Genomic DNA, 23,389 nt, shown 5'->3' on the forward strand with positions numbered 1-23,389 from the left:
ATGCCTGTGAATGTAAAATAAACATAGCAGTAATAATATATATTATTCACATGACATATATATACATATATATAGACTACACATTCATTTTAGTGTTTGTTTTATTAGCCACAGATTAATGATAGAAGACTTTGTGATATCATTTCTGAATGTATTTTTACTGGTATTTTATATTATTTCAAAACTTTTCCACATACATTGTATTATTAGACACTTCCTAAAACTGGTATGTGGCATATAATTAGAGAAAAATTATATTAAATATATTAAAAAGTCTCAAGGCAAATTATAATGTCCTTAAGATAGCACAAAGAAACTTACTGTGTATCTGTTGTAACTGCATCTTATCTGTAAAGGTAAACTACCCTTTAGTTTAAATTAGACATAATTTAAAAAATTCACCTCCATATTATTAGCACAACATTGGGACTGAATCAAATAATACTGAACTTTTCTAGATGGTTTCAAGCGTAAAGAAATCCTACTTATGTCATTCATCATTGCTGCCAACTAAGATCAATTTAGTTTGGCTTCCTCCAGAAGCTGACATTGAACAAGGATTCAAGTGCAAGTAGTTTTTATTATGTAGATGATCCCAAGAAAGACCAGTAGGAGTGCAGGGAAGGCAAAGCAGCCAATAAAGGGTATATTACAAATTAGTTACACTGTAGATAACTGGAGCCTTATCCTGTTGGGAAACTGGCAACCAGGTGGAACAAGCCTCAGATTCAGTTCCCTGGAAGGGTGAAGGACCTGGGATAATTATACCACTTGCCCTCAGCTTTTGCTTGAGGCGTGCTTCCAGGGAGTAGAGTTGATTAATTCCCCAGGTGTGACAAGGTGGGCAAAGCAGCCTCTGGCAGAGAAAACCAGCAGGCAGAGGGACAGAGATTCTGGCCTTTTGGATGTTGGGCTGGAAGCAGGTGGAAGGAGAGAAAGCCAGCATTTGGGGATAATCTGCCATGTGTTTGGCAAGATAGCAGTCATTTTAAATATTAGTATATTAAATATGATATAGCATATATCATAAATTTCTTCAGTAACTTTTCAGGGTTAGTATTATAATTTCTTTTTTTTCAAATAAGGAATGTGACATTCAAAATGGTTAGATAAATTCCAGGTCACTCAGTTTGCAAGTGGGAAAAACCTGTCTTTGATCTGTGGTCTGTCAGGCCCCAAATCCCATGCTCTTTTCACACAGTTAACATTTTGCTTCTGGGATATTTAAAAAACTCCAAACTTTATTCAGATTTCACAGGTTTTTCCTTAAATTTCCCATATGGTCCTATGTTCATTTTTCCAGGATCCCATCCAGGATACCACATTACATGTAGTCGTCATATCTCCTTAGCCAACTCTGATAGATGCTCAGACTTTACTCTTTTTGATGACTGACAGTTTTGAGGAGCACTAGTTAGGTATTTTGTGGAGTGTACCTCAGTTTGGGTTTGTCTGATGTTCACCTCATGGTTAGATTGGGGTTATAGATTTTTGGGGGGAAGATCACAAAAGTGAAGTGCCATTCTCCTCACATTTTATCAAGGGTACATGGTATTAACATGACTCACAGTGTAGAGCCTTGATCACTCACCCAGGGCAGCATTTGCCATGTTTCTCCACTGCAAAGTCACCACCACACCCTTCCATATTCTACTCTTAGAAAGCAAGTCAGTAAGCACAGCCCACACACAAGCGGGAGGAGAGATAAATTCCATCTTCTGGAGGGGGACCTGTCTACATAAATTATTTGGAATTCTTCTGTATAGGAGATCTCAGAGATCAATATTAACATGTCCTAAAAACTTCAGTCTAAAACTTGGGGCCATGTCTTTATATCAGATTCATATGTAACCACATGAAGATTCTCATAGTAAAAAATAAATCTAGCTCATGGGCCACTTGTTTGGGCCACTGAAGGAAGAAAAGTTCTCTTCAGTGAGCACATTGTAACGTAATGATTTCCACCACCTAGAAATAGCACTTGGTCTCATCAGTGTGTAAGATGTGGATTGAACACTGGCCACCGTGACCTAGGGAGACCACTTTGATCATTCTTTGGTGTTACAGGGACCATAGAGTGCACCTCTGAATTTGCTAGCTGCTGTTTTCTTGGGGTGGGGGGTGAGGGAAAGTGCCTCTTAAAACAAACAATTTCTGCATATCCCAGCCAAATAAGCACATTTTACTTCCTTTAAATAAAAAGAACACTGCAAAATCTGTTTAGAAAGTTAGCAACTAGAGAGATGGAGTAGAAGTGTATCTATCTGGTAGGTTTTCATTAGAAGACTAAGATTCTTTACTAGAAGTTGGAATGGACATAGGCTGGTAGGCTGTTTCCATGGTAACCCAATGAAGCCTTTTTTCCTTTAATGGAAAGGTATCATTTCTGTACATACCACATGTAGCTTCTTGCTCAGTATTGGATCAAGTCCTTTGATAATAGAATAAATGAACTGACAAAAAGTTCTGTAGTCTGTCCCTGCTTGTGGTGAAATTATACTTGGGTACTAAATAACATGAATAAAAAGCCCTTTTCATTTTGGCCACATTCACCATGCCATTTTTAATAACAAAAGTGCATGTGCAAGTATTTTCATGAGGTTGTATTAGAAATAGGTTACAAGCTATCCTTTGGCAACCTTTGCACTCTGAAAGATTATTGCTCCTTTTGTCTCAAGTAAAAATTTCCTTGCTTGACATTTACATTCTATTAAAATCTTAGCTCCACTACTTATAAAACTTAATTTTCCACTCTCCCTAGTCCAGGCCTTCCACTCCATTTACACTAGTGTCCTCGCTGTCCTTGCACACACTCCATTCTCTGTGCTCCCTGACAGCTTTGTGAAGCATTTAAGACCCACTCCTGTCCTTATCAGACCTTTTTTCTGAATGCCTTCTGTATAATAGTACAAATATTCTTTGTTTTAAGAATAATTGTTTTGTATTCCCATTGAGATTGAGGGTAGGGATTGTGTGCCCATTTACAAAAATGGTAATATAATAAAAAGAATCCAAGTATGATGCCAGTATAAATACTTATCCATAGAATATTATTAATTTTATAATTAATATTATAAAATTATTGTCTCTGGGTGAACCATGTATTTGGAGAAAAAAAGAAAAGAAAAACCTGCTTCTGGGGAGGCAAACAACTCTTCCAATACTCAGTGCAGCATGAAATTCTCTTAGGGTTACTCATGGAAAGGACTCTATGTCATGTAACAAACAGCATCTTCCCTACTTCCTTATACACAAAAAGAAGTTTGAGGTTTTTTTTTTAAAATTAATTAATTAATTATTTATTTATGGCTGTGTTGGGTCTTCGTTTCTGTGTGAGGGCTTTCTCTAGCTGTGGCAAGCGGGGGCCACTCTTCATTGCGGTGCACGGGCCTCTCACTATCGCGGCCTCTCCTGTTGCGGAGCACAGGCTCCAGACGCGCAGGTTCAGTAATTGTGGCTCACGGGCCCAGTTGCTCCGTGGCATGTGGGATCTTCCCAGACCAGGGCTCGAACCCGTGTCCCCTGCATTGGCAGGCAGATTCTCAACCACTGCGCCACCAGGGAAGCCCCAGAAGTTTGAGTTTTAAGTGTATATTTATTTCCTCTTGGTGCCCATATATTACTGGGTATATATATATATGGTGTTCAATGAATTACTGATTAATAGGTTCTTTTTTTCTTTAAGTCATTACTTTTTTGTGACTGGCAGGTTGCTCAAAATTTTCACATTGTTCTATCTTCTAAAAACATTTGTTTTCTAAATTTTTTTCCCCTAAATTCAAGCTTTCTAAATTCGTGTCCCTGTCACTGGACTGCAGGTTTCACAAATCATCTGGACTTGTCTCTTGCCTATCTAGCAATAGTGATAAAGAATATTAACTGAGAATGTCTAGTTCAACCATATCAATTTACAGATTAGAAATTGAGGGCCAGAAAGGACAAGGGACTTCATAACACCTGTGGTATGGACTGAATGTCACCCCACCACCCCAATTCATATGTTGAGCTATAATTCCCAGTGTGATGGTATTTGGAGGTGTATTTGGGAAGTAATTAGGTTCAGATGAGGTCATGAGGGTGGGGCCCTGTGATGGGATTAGTGCCTTTATAAGCAGAAGAAGAGATCAGAGCTTGCTTGCTCTCTGTCATGTGAAGCAGCAGCAAGAAGGTGGCTGTGTGCAAGCCAGAAAGAGGGCCCTCCCCAGAACATGACCATGCTGGCACCCTCATCTAAGACTTCCAGCCTCAAGAACTGTGAGAAAATAAATGTCTGTTGTTTAATCCACCCAGTCTATGGTATTGTGTTCTAGCAGTCCAAGCAGACTAAGAGTCACAGAGGGATTTTGACACTCAGGTCCTCTGATGTTAACTTTTCACCAAAGCTGACTCAGATCAAGTATGGTGTAGTGTAGTAGGGTATATGAAGTATATAACCTAATTATGATACCTTCCTCTCAGGGTTATTGTGAGACTCAAATTATATATACGTACTTAAAACACCTGCAAATGTTTACTATGGGAGTAGTGTTCAATATAATTTCCACCCCCATCACTGCCATAGGCTTTTGGGAAGAAGCATTCATAATATACCCATAAAGAACTTAATTAATAACTAAACCAACTCATACTGCTGATATATGCTTTAATTTAGTGTAGGACGCAATTAATCCTAGAAAAATATAGAAAAAAATTGTTTCGTGCAAAGGAGAAATATTGGCTTACATCCATATAAATAAAAACAGTAGTTTGTAAAGATGAGGCTAGATTGTTAACTAGGAGAAATAGCTAATAAAAATAAGAAAGATTTGTTCTTCATAGTTTATACAGAAAAATGATGACAATTCCATGATATCTTAGGTATAATTTTTTTATTTGATACAAAGAATGTATAATTAGGGTCATTAAAATATGGAAGATATTTTGTTGCTATCTTGTCACTATTGTTATATCAGGATTTCTAACAACAAGGCAAAATATATGTGGGATATATAGTTATTTGGGAACAAATGAAATATTTAAAACATTTTTTTTTCAGCCATGTAAGTGTATAAGCTTGCATTTGATTAGTCTCCTCATTTTGGGTTATCCTCAATAAAATCTTGTATATGATGACATCTTTTAAAAATTGGTGAGTTTTAAGCAAAGAATGCCTTAAAAATCTTGGTGCTATAAAAATATTATACCTGACATTTTATTTGGCTTGCAGATTTCTTAGACTTTTCTTCCTTTTTCTAAACTTTGTTTCTCTTCCTTGCATTGGTTAGTCAAATATTTGAACATAAATTTCTTGTCCAGTTTTTTGTTATCTAGGCTTCATGTGTTTTCTTTCCCCAAAAAACAAGTTTTCATATTTGGAAGGGAAAAAAACCCTAGGTATACCCTTACTTGTTACTTTCTTCCAATACTGTAAGAATTTATTAACTAGGATAGAATTGGGAATACAGTAAGATGAAGAAAATCTTAGGTATAGCAAAGCATATAATCATGAGTATGGGCTCTGCTTGGCTTCTGGTGAATATAAAACTGGGGTAGCCAACACTGTTAATTTAGAAACTATAGACATTATTTACCTTACTTAGAAACTAATAAGGTGGCTTTTTCTACTAGAGTAAGCCAAGTTATTACTTTAGCTATTACAGAGTGCTTCAAATATTAAATAATAATTTATGTCCTCAGTAAAATTTAGGCACACACACTCTAAGGGAGAAGAGGGGATCATTTCAAAGGACCTTAATATTCTTCATATATAGTAGATTCATGCATTCAATCCATTAAATTTTTTAATATTAAATATACTAAAATGTTGGTAGGAAGATGACTTGAACAAGCAAGCAGCTCAGGGTAATGATTAAGACCAGAGTGTTAAGTCAAGAATTATGCATTAAGACAGGATGAAAGCATTTGAAGATAAAATAGAGAAAGGAATGAGGTTCAGAAGATTGGAAAAAATACAGAGGAGAAAGGTTCTTCTGGGACTGAATTGTTCAGTGGAGACAAACCTATCATGATGAAGTTAGCAGAAAGCTTATAGTCCATCTCTAAGTAATAGAAGCTTCAGAAGAGATAAACTGGTGGGCTGAGGGAGCTAGTAGCAAAACTGCTAGTAGCAAAACATTTTTCTTTTAGTAAGTTTTTCGGTTAACAGTCTACCCTTGTCATTAAGAAAAGTTCTATTGATGGTGTGCAATAAGAGAAGTACATATGCCTGTGTGTGTGTGTATTTTGTAAAAATACAGTAGTATTAAAGTTTCTGCTTTGTGAAAGTGTGTGATATTTCACTTTTCAAAGGGGGTTTTTCAAAATATTCTGGAAATTCCATTAATAAAATGAATACAAATTTATGTGAATTTCCCTAAAGATCTTAAAGTATTTTAATATTTAAGCTTTATAGAAATTTAATTTTAAGCTTTTTAGAGATGGGCTGATATGATGATATACTTTAATTGATTAATCAATAGAATGAGTATTTCTTTTGTCCACTATGTGCACATACTTTGATATCATCATCATTTCCTTAGATGCCCTCACAGAGACTGTTGTCCCTTCCACGTTTAGTCCAGTGCCTTTCCTTTTCCATATAATTCTCTCCTTATCAGGAATCAGGGTAGACATTTTTATTATCTCAACACCAGAAATAATTGAACCTTTTTGAAGCTGGTTTGTTTTTATATTATTATATGGGTATATTATTATATACCCAATAAGTCATATAACCAGTGTTGTACTTACAGCTAGAAAGCTTGGAGCCAAAGTTGTGGCTCATTTAAATGAATGTAGGATTTCAGGTATTAATTTTAAACACTTTACAGTAAAATAGTAAAAGTGGTTTCTAGGTTGACTTGCATTGCCAATTTTTCCGTTGCTTTTAAAAAAAGTGTCAAATGTGATAGATGTTAACTATCATTAAGCAGAAATACATAAAATTGGACTGTACAACACTTAGAAGAAAAGATAGATCTAAGAAATAGACAATACTAGGGCTCAGTTTTTGGAAGTATTAAGAAAACAATCTCACAATCTCTGAGTAACTCCTACAAGGGGAAAGAAAAGGATTGAACACAACAGATTTGCCATTTATTTCTATGCCAGGAAACACTCTGGCCAGGCAAAACTAGGCAGAATAAGATCATTAGTTTAAGTTCCTGCAAGTTTTAATCAACTCCAAGCTTAATACGTGTTTCTTTAATACAAAAGATAATATTTGTTTGAATTAAGAAAATGTTACCTGTTGATTGTTTACTCAGTTCTTGAATTAAGATTTGAAAAAACAATTTTAAAACTTCTGTGCAGAAGTTATTAACTATTAATGGAAAAGGCCATCATTAATATTTATGGATTCACTTTTAGTTATTTTATACTTTAAAATTTTTATTAATATAGGATTTAGAGGTATTGACAATTTTATTTACTACTACAATTGCACTAAAATAGAATACAAAAACTCAAGTTAAAATGGAATATCCAAAACCAAATTTTCTATAATTAAAATATTCTGTAGGACCAGTATAATTTAGAGCCATTCTTTGTAGCTACTACCTGATTTCTTGAAGTAGCAAGATAAAGTAATACATGTTTTTAACTTTGAGGAAGGTTTCGTATCTTATATCTTAAACCTCCGAAGGGGTGGATTGCTTAAGAACACTGAGCTAGAGACTTCCTGGAGCTTTCTTTGTGAGGACCTACAGTAGTTTCCTGTGGCTGCTGAAACAAATTATCGCAAACTTGATGACTTAAAACAATGGAGATTTATTCTCTCACAGTTATATGGAGGCCAGAAATTTGAAGTCAATTTCACTAGGTTGAAATCAAGGAACCAGCAAGGCAGTGTTCCCTCTGGAATCTCTAGGGGAGAATCTGTACCTTGCCTCTTCTAGCTTTTGGCAACAGACTATATTTCCTATGCTTGTGGCCACATCACTCCTATCTCTGCCTTTGTGGTCTCATTTCCTTCTCCTTGTCTATGTGTGTGTCACATCTCCCTCTGCTTTCCTCTTATAAGGATATATGTGGTTGCTTTTAGTGCCAACCAGATAATCCTGGACAATCTCCTATATCATGATCCTTAATCACATCTGCACTGTCCTTTTTGCCATATAAGGTAACATTCACAGGTACCAAGGCTTAGGATGTGGATACGTTGGGGGTCATTTTTCAGCCTATTACAGCCTCAAATCTAGGCATTTTCATAGGAACAGTTTCATCTTCCAGGACGATTTTTCTTTATGTGGTTTCCCCCACATTTTGAAGCTATTTCTGTGTTAACAGCAGGTCCTTGGGTAACTTTGAAAATTTTGTATGAATTTGTTTACCCATTCAATCTTTCAGTAAGCACTTATTACTGTGGAAGGATTAAGAAAAGGAAATTAACTAATACTTGTTTCAAGAAAAGTTTACAGTTTGTTTTTGGAAATGAGTTGAATAAACACAATTGAAAGAAAATATGAGAGTTAAAAGAGAAACATGGAGATATGGTATATGAGTAAGTAAAAAGCAAATGTGAAAAATTAAAGTAAGTTCAGCAAAAGGAAGTATCAATGTATATTGAAAATCAGAAAAAAACCAAATTATTATATGGAGGACGGTGAATTTTGAAGTGGAACTAGAACAATGTAAACTATGGAATTACGTAAACTAGAATTTATGTAGTTAGAAAAGTGGAGAAAGGTGATATCAGGTGGGTAAAAGAAAAGGCAAGGATATAATTTTAAAAAATGGATTTCAGTAACAATTTTTAAAATGTCTGTTCTGGCTATACTCAATAGAGTTGATAGAGTTGAGAGTTTGTATGGGTGAGCAACAGGAGATAAAATTACAAGGGTAAGAAGGAGTCAGACTGTGTAGAGCTTTGGCTAGTAAAGAATGTTAATTTTATCTTGTAATAACAGGGGGCTCTAAAGTTTTTTGTTTTTCCAGTTGGGAATGGTATTTTTAAAGGAGTTTTCATTATTGAATGAGGGTGGAGTAAAGACAGGCTGGAGCTCTGGTGAAACTATATTGAAACTATTGTGGTAACTCAAATATGAAGCAATCAAGGCCAAGATTTGGAAAGTAGAATTATTAATAAAAGAAAAGAAGGAATAGGGAAAAAGGACATGTAGAAGGAATCCACAAGGCTTAGTGCCTAGTTCGAGAAGGGCAGGGTGTGTGATAAGAGATAAAAGAAGAAAATGTAAAAGATAGATGAATACAAAGATTGAAGAAAAAGGGCTTTTCATGAAAGATGAATTAATTATAGACACACTGAATTTGAGGCTACACTTGGTCCTTCAAGTAGAAATGTGCATTAGTTTGAAGCAATGGGTGTAAGCCCAGGAATTGGTATGATTTTGGAGCTTTAATTTCCTGGGAAAATAGAATGAAAAGAATCAAGAATAAACAGAGTAGCATAAAAATAATGGTCTCACTGACTTGTATATGTATCCCAAAGGCTTTTTTGATACCAGACTGATCCCATGATAGCAGGCCCTGCTGAGACTTACTTGGAAGGGAACTAATTTCTTGTATTGATGGACTTGATGAACAGATACCACATGACCCCCTGAAAAACCAGGTCAATGTGAAATGTATGTCTTTAGGTATTTTCTCCTACTAACATCATCTACTAACCTCATCTAGAGTATCTATCATAGGCTAGCATAACCAGGTTTTGTTGGATGAGTGATTGAGACAATTTACCATTCCATCCTCAGTATATTTTAGTCTCCTGGTAGGAGCATAAGCCAACCAAAGTCAAGAGAAGTTCTCCCAGCCAAGCATTCATGAGACTGAAAGGCTCTTGGAATAATCCCTATTTCTATAGAGGTTATAATAACTGCTCTCTTCTAGCTCTCATGTATCCAACTCATTTAAACATTTAATGAATGGTAAATGTTCTTTTTTTTCCCTCACAGGCCGTTGTGGGATTTTACTTTGTGAAATCCCTGGTGAATTTTAATTCCAGTGTGCAAGTTATTAAAAGGGGACCAAACTAGTGTAGAAATGGCTTATAAGTAATTATAAGATGTAAACTTTACGTATAAAAAGGTAAACTTTAAAATGAATACATATCTCTTGAATGAATATATCCATTACAATCTATGAGTATATTAGAATGTATTACTAAAATAATTTTCTCTAGGAGAGGGTCTGTAATGAGGAGAGAAGGTATTTGTTTACTTTCAAAATTTGTAATGTACCTGTCATAAGGTTAGATTCTTCTTAAGTATAAATGATCACGTTTTAGAGGAAGAGGAGACATTTGTATGAAAGTATAGATAATACCTAATGATCTCTTCTTTATCTTGACAGACAATGGGGTTTTAATAAATGGCTAGCATAAGCTTCCCTAAAGTCTTGCTACCTTGAAAAATGGCTGTGAATCATTTACTGCAATAAATTACATGGAATGTTTCCATGTGCTTTCTAGCTCTCTCCAAATGAATGGCTACAGGGAGAAAGAGAAACATTATAAATGCATTTGCTAAAATGTGAGTGTTTTTCCATCACTTTATATTTTTGGCCTCTAGAAGGAATAAGTACAATATGTACAAAGGCTGCTTTTCTCTCTGTTTTTGATTAAAGATATATTGCAGTTCAAAGGGAAATAACCATTGGTTTTTAAAAAATTTTATATTGATACATTATATATTATGTATATGATATATTTATATTTTATCAAAGAAAAATGTTTATTTTATAAATAGTATATTAATCTAATTTGACCCACTTATATAAATTTATATATACTTTAAGTAAAATTTATATAAATTTTAAATAAAAATTAGTGTCAGTATTTGAGTAGATCTAGTATATGCCCAATGAGGCTAAGGCCTATTTACCATTGGCTCCTTTAAGATGATGTTAAATGTCATATAAAAGCACCTCATTAGAAAAGAATGGTATTTTGACATCAAAAAGAGAAAACATAAAGACAAACATTGGGATAAACTGTTTAAAAGTCTGTATGTGAAAACACAATGTGAACAAAATGTCAAGTCAGAAAAATATCTGTAATGTGTATGACAGAAGATAATAATCTTAATAAAGTGTTTTTATAAGTGGTGAAGAGAATAAAGAACCACCTCAAACTCCAAAGAAAACATAAGCAAAAGCATGACTGAAATTCATAAAGTACGAATGCCAACTTTAAAAATGCTTATGTGCTTTGATAATGTTAGAAATATGATTTAAAGTAAGATAAAATGTTTCTTCCATACTAAATTGGCTAAGATGAGAAACAAGAAAAATACAGTATCCAGTTAGGGTTGGCCACTGTGATCACAGTCCTGGGGAAGTGTGGCTGGGAATCAATACAGATGCAGTGAATATAAAACTGGTGTGGAGTCAGGCAGATTTAGGTTCAAACTGGCTTTACCACCTCAATCACAGTATTAATCTCAGGGTTTCCATTAAACTCATGAGTAAAATCAGGATAATAACACCATGTACTTCATTGATTGTTGTAAAAACCAAAGAGGATAATGCATGTTAAATGTATATCATAGTACCTCTTCCTATTTTAGCTATTTGTCCTATTAAATTGGTGAAACGTTAAAGAGGACAATTTGTCACTATATATTAAAAACCTTGAAATGTTGCATAACCTTTGATCTAGCAAACTTACTTGTAGACATTCTTCTAAAGAAGTAAATATGGATGGAAGCTCACCAGATTTTAGCTACAAGGGTGTTGATGAGCCTGGGGTATAACAATAAAAAGTCATAAATAACATTGTGTGTTAAACAGTACAGGATTGATGAAATAAATTATAGTTTGTCCATTAAAATATGCCCTGTTTAGGGTAAGAAGTTGTTAGCCAATAGGTAACAGAAAAGAAGCTAAATTATTTGGGTTTTAAACAGTGAGCATGTCTTAAGTTTGTGAGTGGAGCAGTATTTGGCCAATAGTGCAATTAGAACAGTATTAGTGAACTGTAGAGACAGGAACATGCACAGAGCATGCAGGGAATAAAGAATTATCAAACATGTCTAGAGCACAGGAACTGTAACATCAAGGGAGATTAAGCTGGAAAGATGGGGATGAAATTATGAGGGGCTTTGACTATCATAACTAGGGAATTTGTACTTTATTTTTGGACAGAGAAGAATTGCTGGAGATTTTAATCTGATTTTAATTCTAATATGCCATGGAATTTCATATGATATATGGAAATAATGAGTTGTTTTTTTTGTTTTTTTACCATACAGGTGAAAGAAGTTGTAGGCTAGGACAAAGAGAGAGGTCCTGGTTTTAAAGGGACTTAGAGGTAGGAGTCAGGGACATTATTTTCATAGAAATAGGGGATTTGGTGGCCAATGAAATTTCAGAAGTGAAGTGTCTATGTCAGATTTTAATTTTGGATGGTTGTGTGAAAGCGAAGAAAATGAGTACAGTTTGGAAAGCTTTGATTTTGAGATGCCTGTAAAGAATCCCAATTATTAATTAGCAATAGATTCCAGAGCTTAGGAGAGAGGTTGGGGATGAAGATATAAATCTGAGTCATTAGTACTGTAGGGGACATGAAACTGCTTCCAGGAATCCACATCATCTTTTCAGAAGTATAAAGAAGACAGTCCCATAACTTCTAGTAACACACTTTCTACCAGTAAATTGTTAAGTTCTTTCTTTCACTTGTAGAAATTTATGTTCAAGTTTTAATCATATTCTTATTTTCATTCTTGTGTTTTCATTTCATGTGTTTAATGATCTTCATGATATTACTTGCTAATGAAAAGAAAGCATTTCGAGAGCAGATAGGAATGGAGTATCAAATTTTGTCATTATTCTTTGAGGTAGAAGACTTTTATTAGTAAGGTTTTAAAGAGACCACCTCAAGATGATCAAGTGTTGAATTTAATAATAATTCTCCACTTGCTACCCTGTTTTTACAGTAATCCTGATACAAAAACATCCATGCATTCTTTCATCTATTTACTTGACTAATTTTTATTAGGTGCCTACAGTATCCCAAGCACTGTGCCAGGTGCTAAGAATGAGGAGAGAAGAGTATGCTGGCTATTTGATTATCTAAATGTTTAAGAAAAATATTTCCAAGAACTACTGAAAAGTTTCTTTCTGATATCTCCAAAATTAAAAAAACCCAAACTGCAAAAATACCCTTGCAAGGAGAAATGGTTAAAGGTATAATTGTCTAGAAATATAAAGTGCATTCTATTAGAAAGGTAACTGAGTAAAACATGCTTAAAAAATGAAACAGCATTGGGCTTCCCTGGTGGTGCAGTGGTTGAGAGTCCACCTGCCGATGCAGGGGACATGGGTTCGTGCCCTGGTCCGGGAAGATCCCACATGCTGCAGAGCGGAAGAAACAGCATTAACATTTGTTTTGACTTTTGTGTAAAAGCAGGAGAAAGAAATTTAAATTTAAAAAAATAATATATTTATTTATTTATTTTTGGCTGCATTGGGTCTTTGTTGCTGTGTGTGGGCTTTTCTCTAGTTGCGGAGAGCCAGGGTTACTCTTTGTTGTGGTGCATGGGCTTCTCATTGTGGTGGCTTCTCTTGTTGCGGAGCACGGGCTCTAGGCACGTGGGCTTCAGTAGTTGTGGCACATGGGTTCAGTAGCTGTGGCTTGCAGGCTGTAGAGCACAGGCTCAGTAGTTGTGGTGCACGGCCTTAGTTGCTCTGCGGCATGTGGGATCTTCCTGGACAAAGGCTCGAACCTGTGTCCTCTGCACTGGCAGGCAGAGCCTTAACCACTGTGCCACCAGGGAAGTCCGAGATTTGAATATTTTTAGGAGTTGGGGCTACTTCTAAAAATTCAAAACTAAATAACCATAAAAACAGATGCTGTTTCCATGGTAACATAAAAGAATAGCAATAAAAGACAGAGAAGGTAGCTCTCTCAATAATTTATTCATTCTCAATAAAATCCTAAGATCTGTTCTTTTTAAAAGTAAGTCAAAATTTTAAACATGTCCCTAGTATTAATCATGCTAGAAATATTCAGTTCCATCAAAAAGATATCATAATAGGGTTTTATGTGATGTTTTAAGTTTTTCATAATATATATTTGTTAGAATAACAGGAGATGCAGTGCATTTTATTGAGCTTAACAATACCATGAAGTGTCTTGTGCTTTTATCTTGCCTCTCGCATTAGCCACTGAATAAACATTTTATTTTTTACTTTTAGAAGTAAAAACAGAGATAATTGAGAACACAAATAGAAATAATAAAGAGAATAATTAATAGCAATAGACCAAAATATACTATTTAGTATATGCCATGCTAGTATTAGTTGTTTCATAAATTTTTACTAATCTTTAGAGAAAAAAATTGAGGGAAAACTTTTATGCATTTTATAGATAAAATACTGAAGCTCAAAAATACTAAGTAACTTATCATAAGTTACCCAATTAATCAGATCTGAATAGTGTTATAAAATGATCTTTTATTCTCAACAGTTCAGTTTCTCCATTTTTATTTGTTTAATTATGAAAGTAGTACATATATAAGGAAAAATATGGGGTAAAAAGTAAAATTTCCTATACCAGCTTAATCTTCTCTCCAGAGGTCATTTGTATTCCAAATAGATATGTATACATTTCTAATAAATTGTATAGCATTTACATATATATATTACAGATGCTATATAGAGGAAAATGTTCACGTACATTTTCCACAAATGAGATCATTCAAAATTCAAAGTAAGTTGTACTGTGCGTTATTTTTCCCTCTTTTCAATGTTTGATGACAGTACATTTAGACCTCTCAGTCATTTTGGTGGCTATGTAGTAATCTGAACTGTGGATACACCATGATTTATTTAAACATTCTCCTCTTGGTAAATATTTGTTTCCATTATTTGTGTTGTAACAAAATGGGCTTCAATAAGCATCTTCAACATTTGTAGACACGAATAAGTATTCATATAGATGAAAAATTATTGGTTTTAATTTTATCTTATTAAGTAGATAACATAGAGACATTAGAAAATATGTAGGTATGGGTTTTTTACTTACTGTTTATTTGTTCCCTTTACTTATGAATCCCTGAGCTTGGTGTCTGTCTACTTTTGGTTTCTATGATAATAACAGCATTTTTGGCAATGTCTACATAGTACTAAGGTATAAATACATTATTCTGACCATGAATTCTTTCATCTATTTACTTGACTAGTATTTATTAAGTGCCTATCATATTCTAAGTGCCACATGCTGGGGAGGAAGAGAGGAGTTAAGACATAGCCCCAGCCAACAGGAAGTTTACAGTAGAGTAGGATAGTTTATTTCTGGTTATTATTCATGTAAATGAATAATGTAATTTTAAACATTTATGATCTAGGTGTTCCATGTCATTTAGACAAATTTAAGTATATGACTGGTTATCCTTTTTAACAGTAACCTTGGCACCTTAATGATTCCATGAGGATAATTCACCTGAAAGATCTTCCTCCCTCATTTTCATCTGTATTAGAATCAGAGTGATTTCATAAATAGTGTTTCCCTTTTTGAATTCTGCAGGTAATCACTGTGCAGGTGATGAGCTGGATTTTTTCATAAGCTGTTGAAACACATTATGGGGGACACTTCTAAATGTCCACCCAATACCCATGGTAAATAAACTGTGAGGAGAAGCTGTGATGAGTGTGAGGTGAAGTATTTAGTGTTTTTGTGCCATGAGGTGTCCAAGTAACACATTTCTGGCCAAAGAGACATACATGGAGATGTGTTGAGCCTTTAGGAAGGCATTTGCTTTGCCTAATAAAAGGACAGACATGGCTATTTCAACTCTTCTCTACCCCCACTTCTTCCTGCTTTGAATGTGGACATGATGTCTCGAGTTTCAGCAGCCCTCCTGTGATCAGCTGATGATAAAAGTTAACTTTAAGAAGAATGGAAAGATAGAAAGCTTCTGCTTTCTTGGTGGACTTATTGAGGACTGGAACAAATTATCAACAATTGACTACTTTCAGATTTCTCATTATGTGAAAAAATTAAACCCCTATATATTTAGTCCTCTGACAGCTTTTGCCATAGGACTGCATTGGGTTTTGGTAGTAGAAGCCTCTCACGCTCGTCAGTCAGTATAGTAAGCTGGACCATTTTTGAATGCTGTCATTGTTCTGCCTATGTGGTTGTTTCCATCGTCTTCTTTCATATGGTCATTTTCCCATGCTGCAATTTAGAAAGTTTGACTCAAATATTTTCTTGCTTAAATTCAAACTGTGTAGCACTAATAAACATTTTAATAATTAAGTTTTTTTATTTGTTTGGTTTTAGGGAGAAACTTCATTTTAGTGTTCTCCATTGAATCATACAAAAGTCTGATTTGAAGTATGGTGCCAAAATTCAACAGGGCCATTTCCTTCTGGCTTTTTCTCTATGGATCCTTTTTTTTTTTTCTTTAAATTTTATATGAGAGTATAGTTGAGTTACAACGTTGTGTTAGTTTCAGGTGTACAGCAAAGTGATTCATTTATACACATACATACATCCATTCTTTTTCAGATTCATTTCCCATATAGGTTATTACAGAATATTGAGTAGAGTACCCTGTGCTATACAGTAGGTCCTTGTTGATTATCTATTTTATATATAGTAGTGTGTATATGTTAATCCGAAACTCCTAATTTATTCCTCTGCCCCACATTCCCCATTTGGTAACCATAAGTTTGTTTTCGAAGTCTGTGAGACTGTTTTTGTTTTGCAAGTAAGTTCATTTGTGTCATTTTTTAGATTCCTCACATAAGCGATATCATATGATATTTGTCTTTCTCTGTCTGACTTACTTCGCTTAGTTTGATACTCTCTAGGTCCATCCATGTTGCTGCAAATGGCATTATTTCATTTTTTTTTATGGCTGAGTAACATTCCATTGTATATATATGTACCACATCTTCTTTTTCCATTCCTCTGTCCATGAACATTCAGGTTGCTTCCATGTTTGGGCTATTGTAAATAGTGCTGCAGTGAACATTGGGGTGCATGTATCTTTTCGAATTATGGTTTTCTCTGGATATATGCCCAGAAGTGGGATTGCTGGACATATGGTAGTTCTATTTTTAGTTTTTAAAGAAACCTCCATACTGTTCTCCATAGTGGTTGTACCAATTTACATCCCCACCAACAGTGTAGGAGAGTTCCCTTTTCTCCACACCCTCTCCAGCATTTATTGCTTGTAGACTTTTTGATGATGGCCATTCTGACCAGTGTGAGGTGAAACCTCACTGTAGTTTCGATTTGCATTTCTCTAATAATTAGTGATGTTGAGCATCTTCCAAAACTCTGTTGAATAAAAGTGGCAAGAGTGGACATCCTTTTCTTGTTCCTGATCTTAGGGGAAATGCTTTCAGCTTTTCACAGTTGAGAATAACGTTAGCTGTCGGTTTGTCATATATGACCTTTATTATGTTGAGGTAGGTTTCCTCTGTGCTGAGTTTCTGGAGGGTTTTTATCATAAATGGGTGTTGAATTTTGTCAAAAGCTTTTTCTGCATCTATCGAGATGATCATGTGGTTTTAATTCTTTAGTTTGTTGACGTGGTGTATCACATTGATTTGCAGATATTGAAGAATCCTTGCATCTGCTTCTGGGTCTCGCAATGGTAGTGGCATCCCGCACACTACCGGGGCAGCAGGGGCAGTGATTGGCGACTGCTCGCTGCTCATGGCAGGGGCAGTGAGCAGTGCCCACTCCTGGGTCTCCCAAAAGCAGCGGCAGTCTGCGCACTCCCGGGACAGCATGGGCAGCGATTGGCACCTACCTGTGGGTCTCCTAGTGGCAGTGGTGGCTCACGCCCACTACCGGAGCTCATGTAGGTCGTGTCCTGTTGCCTAAGAGTGCGTGCAGTGAAAGAAGCTCCAGTGGTGGTCCTACCCCTCTCCTTGCACGTTTCCCCAACAGTGGCACCTTGTCTCTCTGGTGTGTCCAAGCTTCTTCTGAGCACACCCTTGGTTGCCACACTCCAGCCTCTTCAGGCTATCTCTGCACAGCCAATCCCAGCCAATCCTCTACCTAGATCTGACCTCTGAAGCCTGAGCTTCAGCACCCAGCCCCTGCCCATAGTGGTGGAAAAGCGTCTCAGGCTGGGGAGCACAGGGTGGAGGTGACCATCTGTGCAGGTCACCCTCCGTCTTGCCTTCCTCAGACTGGTTGCTGCACTCTCCTCCGAGGCTCTGAAGCTTCTCCTCCATCCTGGCTGATGTCCTCACCGTAGAGGGGACTTTCTGGGGTGCAGGAACATTTCCTCCTTCGTAGTTCCCTCCCTGGGGTGCAGTTCCCATCCCAGTTCCTTTCTTTATTTTTTTCCCTTTTTCCTTTTGTCCTATCCAGTTATGGGGAGGTTTTCTTGCCCTTTCAGAAATCTGAGGTCTTTTGCCAATGTTCAGTAGATGTTCTGTGCAAATCGTTCCACTTATAGATGTATTTTTGATGTATTGGTGGGAGTAGGTGAGTTCCACGTCGTAGTCCTCTGCCATCTTGATCCCTAAGATCTCTCTATGAATTCTTGATACATTCAGCTGCCTTACAGATACAACCATCATGTTGTGCTGATCAGAATAATTTTTGCTTCCTCAGTTCACTCTAAAGCATTAAACAACTCACTCCTGTGCTTCATCTTGACCCTTTCAGACAACTTGTGTACAGAGGATTAGCTATCTCTAACTGTGCTTTGTTATAAGTTCCCACGAATGCCAAATTCGGCCTCTGAAAGTAGCCATGGCGGCAAGACTCACAGCCAAGTAGCCTCCACGTGGCCCACCTTGCCATGCCACTTTCCAGTGCTTACAGAGAGCACAAGAATCCTTGTTATAGTATAAGTTTCTGATAATTAATTGGACTGTCACACAGAAAGAGGTGTCCTAGAATTTCAGTCAAGTATAAAAAATCTTGTTTAAAGACTACATTTTTACCTGGTCCAAAGGGCATCTTCAGATAGCCAAAGCAAAGTTGTAACAGATGTGCTTATCTATGTATGCACTTTAAAATTTTATTAAACCACCAAAAGTCACAGAAAATGTGACATATGTAAACATTTGAAAAAGAAATTTAGGATAATCACCATCGGGAAAACATCATAGTTATTGAGTGATTATATGATTCAGTTAACAACAGAATAAAATGTAGCCCTCGTTTTCTCATACATGGTAATATGAGTCTCAAACATCTGGCCTCATTCACCGTACGCTCATTGAAGATGTTGCTCTTTTTATTAAATTCTTCAGTGCTTTCTTACAATACTTGGGATAATAACATAGGCAAATTAATTCTTGATTAGAATGCCCATTAATTTACTAAACTAAGCCGTAGTCTACTTGAATAGTTTACACAACATTTTTCCCCCCAAATATGAAGCTGATTAAAAAAAGGGAGAGTTTACCTGATTTCCTCCCATACCATGACAGTTGAATATACCCACTTTTTCATTTTCCTTGCGGCCCATGTTGTCTAAACATTGATTTGTTTCAACATTTCTTATCTAAAGGAAACACACAAAAATGTAAGTCAGAAGGTCTTTCTGATATTTTCAAATTGCAAATTGGTAACAAAATAATATGAGTTTGTAAGGAAATTTCTCCAAGGAGAACACATTGCTTTAAATTTTTATTTTTCTATGTCCATTCTGAGATCTGTGTAAGATTCTAAACACTCATTCAAGTAAACTTGAATAGCATGAGCATTGTCATTAGCATCCAGTCAAGAGGCACTCTTTGTTTATAGCATAGTATCAGAAAAGAAGAAAACCTCTACATATTATAAATTAGGAATTCTTCCCAAAATCCTTTTAAAATTAGGACAGTTTCCAAATTCCACTCAGATAACTATAGTGTATTCGTGATGTCCTATAGAGAAAGGAATAGAACCAAATTGGTCAAATATTCAAATTTATGTATTTTTAGTTGCTTCATTACTAGATGCTCCATTCTGTACATTTATAAAGATTAATTACACTGTTTATTTCTTTAACTAAAATATACACATCTTTTTTCATTCCCAGTGCCAAACTTAGTGGAAAGCAGCTGACCCTAAGAAAGAGTTATTACAAGGCTAAATGGTGATTTCACATGAAAATTCTTCAAAACCAAGATTAAATTGCCAACTGTAAACATAAGATTCATGGTTTACACTCAAACACTGCATTAGTTCCATAGTTAACATAACATTAATACATATTTGCGCCAGATGCAATTACAAAAGCCATTTATTGAGTTTAAAGATGCCCAGATTACTAAATCAAGCACAAGTGAATGTAAAAAAGAAGAAAAACCTTTCTAGTAGATGCAGTGTTTTAGAATTTTTTCCTTAGTCTTACCTCTAAGTAGTATGTTTTGTACTTGTCCGCTCTGCTTCTGAAAAGTTCTTACCTCTGACTCTTATTTGGACACATATTACTGTTCACTCACACATTACTTGGATATATTTATTTATAATAGTTATCTATGCTTTAGGTACATGTTTTTCCCTACTGGCATATAGGTACATGTTTCTCCCTACTGGCAAATGAATATGATTAGAAACTTCTATATAGGCTGGAGTAGGTTTATACAATTCAACTTTTTTGTATGGTACAGAACCCTATGGTCAGGTAATGGTTCCCAGAGTTAGGAAAAGTACTGTCATTTGCAGTAAACCCCAATCAGCAATTGAAATTAGTGGGGAGTAGAATTCACACTTGGTAAGGGGTTGGGCAGAACTGAGCAGTGTGGTCAAGCCCTGTTCCAATGATTAGAGGGAGGCAAGAGTGGAAACAGAGAAACAAATATGGAGACTATTGAGTCATGCCAGCAAGAGATGATGGTTACTTCGAATAATAGGATAACAGTGGAGGTGGGGAGGTCAAATTTAGGATGTTTTTAAGGTAGAGCCAGTAGGACTTGCAATTGAATTGGAAATGAGCTAGGAGAGAAAAAAAAGGCATCAAGAAGCATTACAAGGTTTTGGCCTGAGCAAATAGGTAGATGATGTTTCCATTTACTGGGAACAACATTCTGAGTTCTTAACATTGATAACTGTATCTGTGGTCATTATGCTTGAAAATCCATTTTGTGGATCTGAAATCCTTGGCTTTCAATATATTTCCTTGAGTATCTTTAAAATGTTACTCTATTCACTTCCAGCATAAATAGTTGCTTTTGAAAAGTCTGATGATAGTCTGATTCTCTTTCCCTTATTCTTACAAATGTCTGTTTGCCTGAATGCCAAACTAAGTCCAATAGGTTTACCACAACATATCTTAAAATTCATTCTGTATCATTTGCCCAGGTATATGGTGTTCTGTTTCAATATATATTTTCAAATTTATTTTCAAGGGTAAATGTTGAACAATATTGTATTATATATAATTGAATTATATATAATTCAATAAATATTGAGTTATAATTTTTAGTGTTTATTTTGTTTCATTGCTTTTTCTCATTAGGAAATTCTATTATTTTGGACCTTCTTGCTTCTCTATATGTCATTTTCTATTCAATAGTTTTGTCTTTTATTTCTTTTTTATTTTTAAAAAAGAAAAAGTTTCCTCCTTTCCCCCGTCTAAAACTCTATGGCATTTTCTCCTGGGATTATTGACTCATCTATTCTTTAAGTTTATCCTTCATTTCTGAAATGATTCATTCTTTAATTTCTAGTTCTTTCCTGCATTTCAGGCCCTCATTTCAGAGGTTTTTCTAAATTTGATTTATATTTTTCTTTTACTTATTTTATCATTATAAAATTTCTCTTGACTTGTTTTGAAATATTAGTTTACAATTTTCCTCTGTCTTATAAGCATAAAGTTTTGGTGTGCTTTCATTTTTTGTAGAGCTATCATTTTACTCTTTATTATCTTTATTCTTATGGTAGTGATCCTTTTCTATTTCCTTTCCTTTTTTTTTTTTTTTTTCCTTTCAGGAAACAAATTCTCTGGATCTTTTAAGAGGGAGAATTTGATTAGGAAGTAATTTTTCCTTTTCCTCCCTCCCTCCCTTTCTCTTTCTCTCTTTGTCTCTTTCTTTCTTTCCCTTTTTCTGTCTCTCCCTCCCTTCCTTCCTGATGGGGGGAATCACTTGACATCTTTAAACTATTCTGGTGCTTGGTATCTATGCCCAGATGATTCTCATTTAATTGGTATAGGGTGTAAACTGTCCATCAGGTGTTGTAAAGTCTCCCCAGGCGATTAAAATGTGCAAAGTTTGGCAAACACCATTCTGGAGGAAGGTATAGCATGTCTTGATATTGAATGGTGACATTACAGTTACTTTTCCTTTTTTGAGTAACTTCTTTTTCAGTGGTTTCCACCTGGGCTGCCCTGTAGACTCACCTGGAAAGCTTTAGAATGTACTTCTACTTTGCTTCACCTTCATAGATTCTGATTCAAATGGTCTAGAGTAGGACCAGAATACAGTTAAAAGCTCCCCAGATAATTCAGATGTGTAATCAGGGCTGACACTCCCCTTATCAGGAAAACAACAGAATAGTTGGTAACTAGAAGCCTGTTAATTTTGTGAATCATTTTGAAAACTCTGAGTGCTGGTGGAAAGGTTAGGAGGTTTTCATAGCAAAGCTGATTTCCCAGCTACCCATTGGGTATGTTTAAGAATAAATGTTTCCAGCTGTACCTACAGGAAATGTTTACACTGGAGACCATTTCTAACTTCACAAATCTAGATCTGTTCCTGTATTTTTTTGAAGAGTTGAAAAAAATTGCCTTCTGTTTTTTGAGGTCTCTTGGTTCTGTTCAACTCTGCCATTTTTATTTTTAAAAAATGTTTACTGAAATATAGTTTATTTACAATGTTGTGTTAGTTTCAGGTGTACAGCAAAGTGATCCAGTTATATATATATAATATTATATATATTTTATATGTATTATTTTTCAGATTCTTTCCCATATAAGTTATTACAGAGCATTGAGTAGAGTTCCCTGTGCAGTACAGTAGGTCCTTGTTGATTATCTATTTTATATATAGTAGTGTGTATATGTTAATCACAAACTCATAATTTATCCTTCCCCCCACATTTCCACTTTGGTAACCATAAGTTTGTTTTCGAAGTCTGTGAGACTGTTTCTGTTTTGTAAATAAGTTCATTTGTATCATTTTTTTAGGATCCACATATAAGTGATATCATATGACATTTGTCTTTCTCTGTCTGACTTACTTCACTTAGTATGGTAATCTCTAGGTCCGTTCATGTTGCTGCAAATGGCATTATTTCATTCTTTTTTATGGCTGAGTAATATTCCACTGCATATATCAATATATACCACATCTTTTTTTATTCATTCCTCTGTTGATGGACATTCAGGTTGCTTCCATGTCTTAGCTATTGTAAATAGTGCTGCAATTAGCATGTTTGTTTTTGAATTATGGTTTTCTCCATATATGTGTCCAGGAGTGGGATGGCTGGACATATGGTAGTTCTTTTTAGTTTTTAAAGAAACCTTCATACTGTTCTCCATAGTGGTTA

The 23,389-nt window shown here is 35.3% G+C and overlaps 1 protein-coding gene across 4 annotated transcripts in view; it reads right to left on the bottom strand.

The window, feature by feature from the left end:
* GALNT13 (polypeptide N-acetylgalactosaminyltransferase 13) overlaps positions 1-23,389 on the bottom strand; it is a 549,363-nt gene that overhangs the window by 27,830 nt on the left and 498,144 nt on the right. For 2 of the 4 annotated variants that reach the window (XM_027131165.1, XM_027131155.1), the window contains one exon: positions 19,320-19,418. The exons of 1 other annotated variant lie outside the window; for it this stretch is intronic. In XM_027131165.1, the coding sequence (XP_026986966.1) occupies positions 19,320-19,418 (99 nt within the window). The remainder of the gene's footprint in view (positions 1-19,319; positions 19,419-23,389) is intronic. One more of the 4 variants, XM_027131174.1, reaches the window with a different exon arrangement.

The sequence above is a fragment of the Aethalodelphis obliquidens genome, unplaced genomic scaffold (assembly GCF_003676395.1).
Source record: "Aethalodelphis obliquidens isolate GAN/ISIS:26980383/991018 unplaced genomic scaffold, ASM367639v1 scaffold2, whole genome shotgun sequence".
In the NCBI taxonomy this organism is placed as follows: Eukaryota; Metazoa; Chordata; class Mammalia; order Artiodactyla; family Delphinidae; genus Aethalodelphis; species Aethalodelphis obliquidens.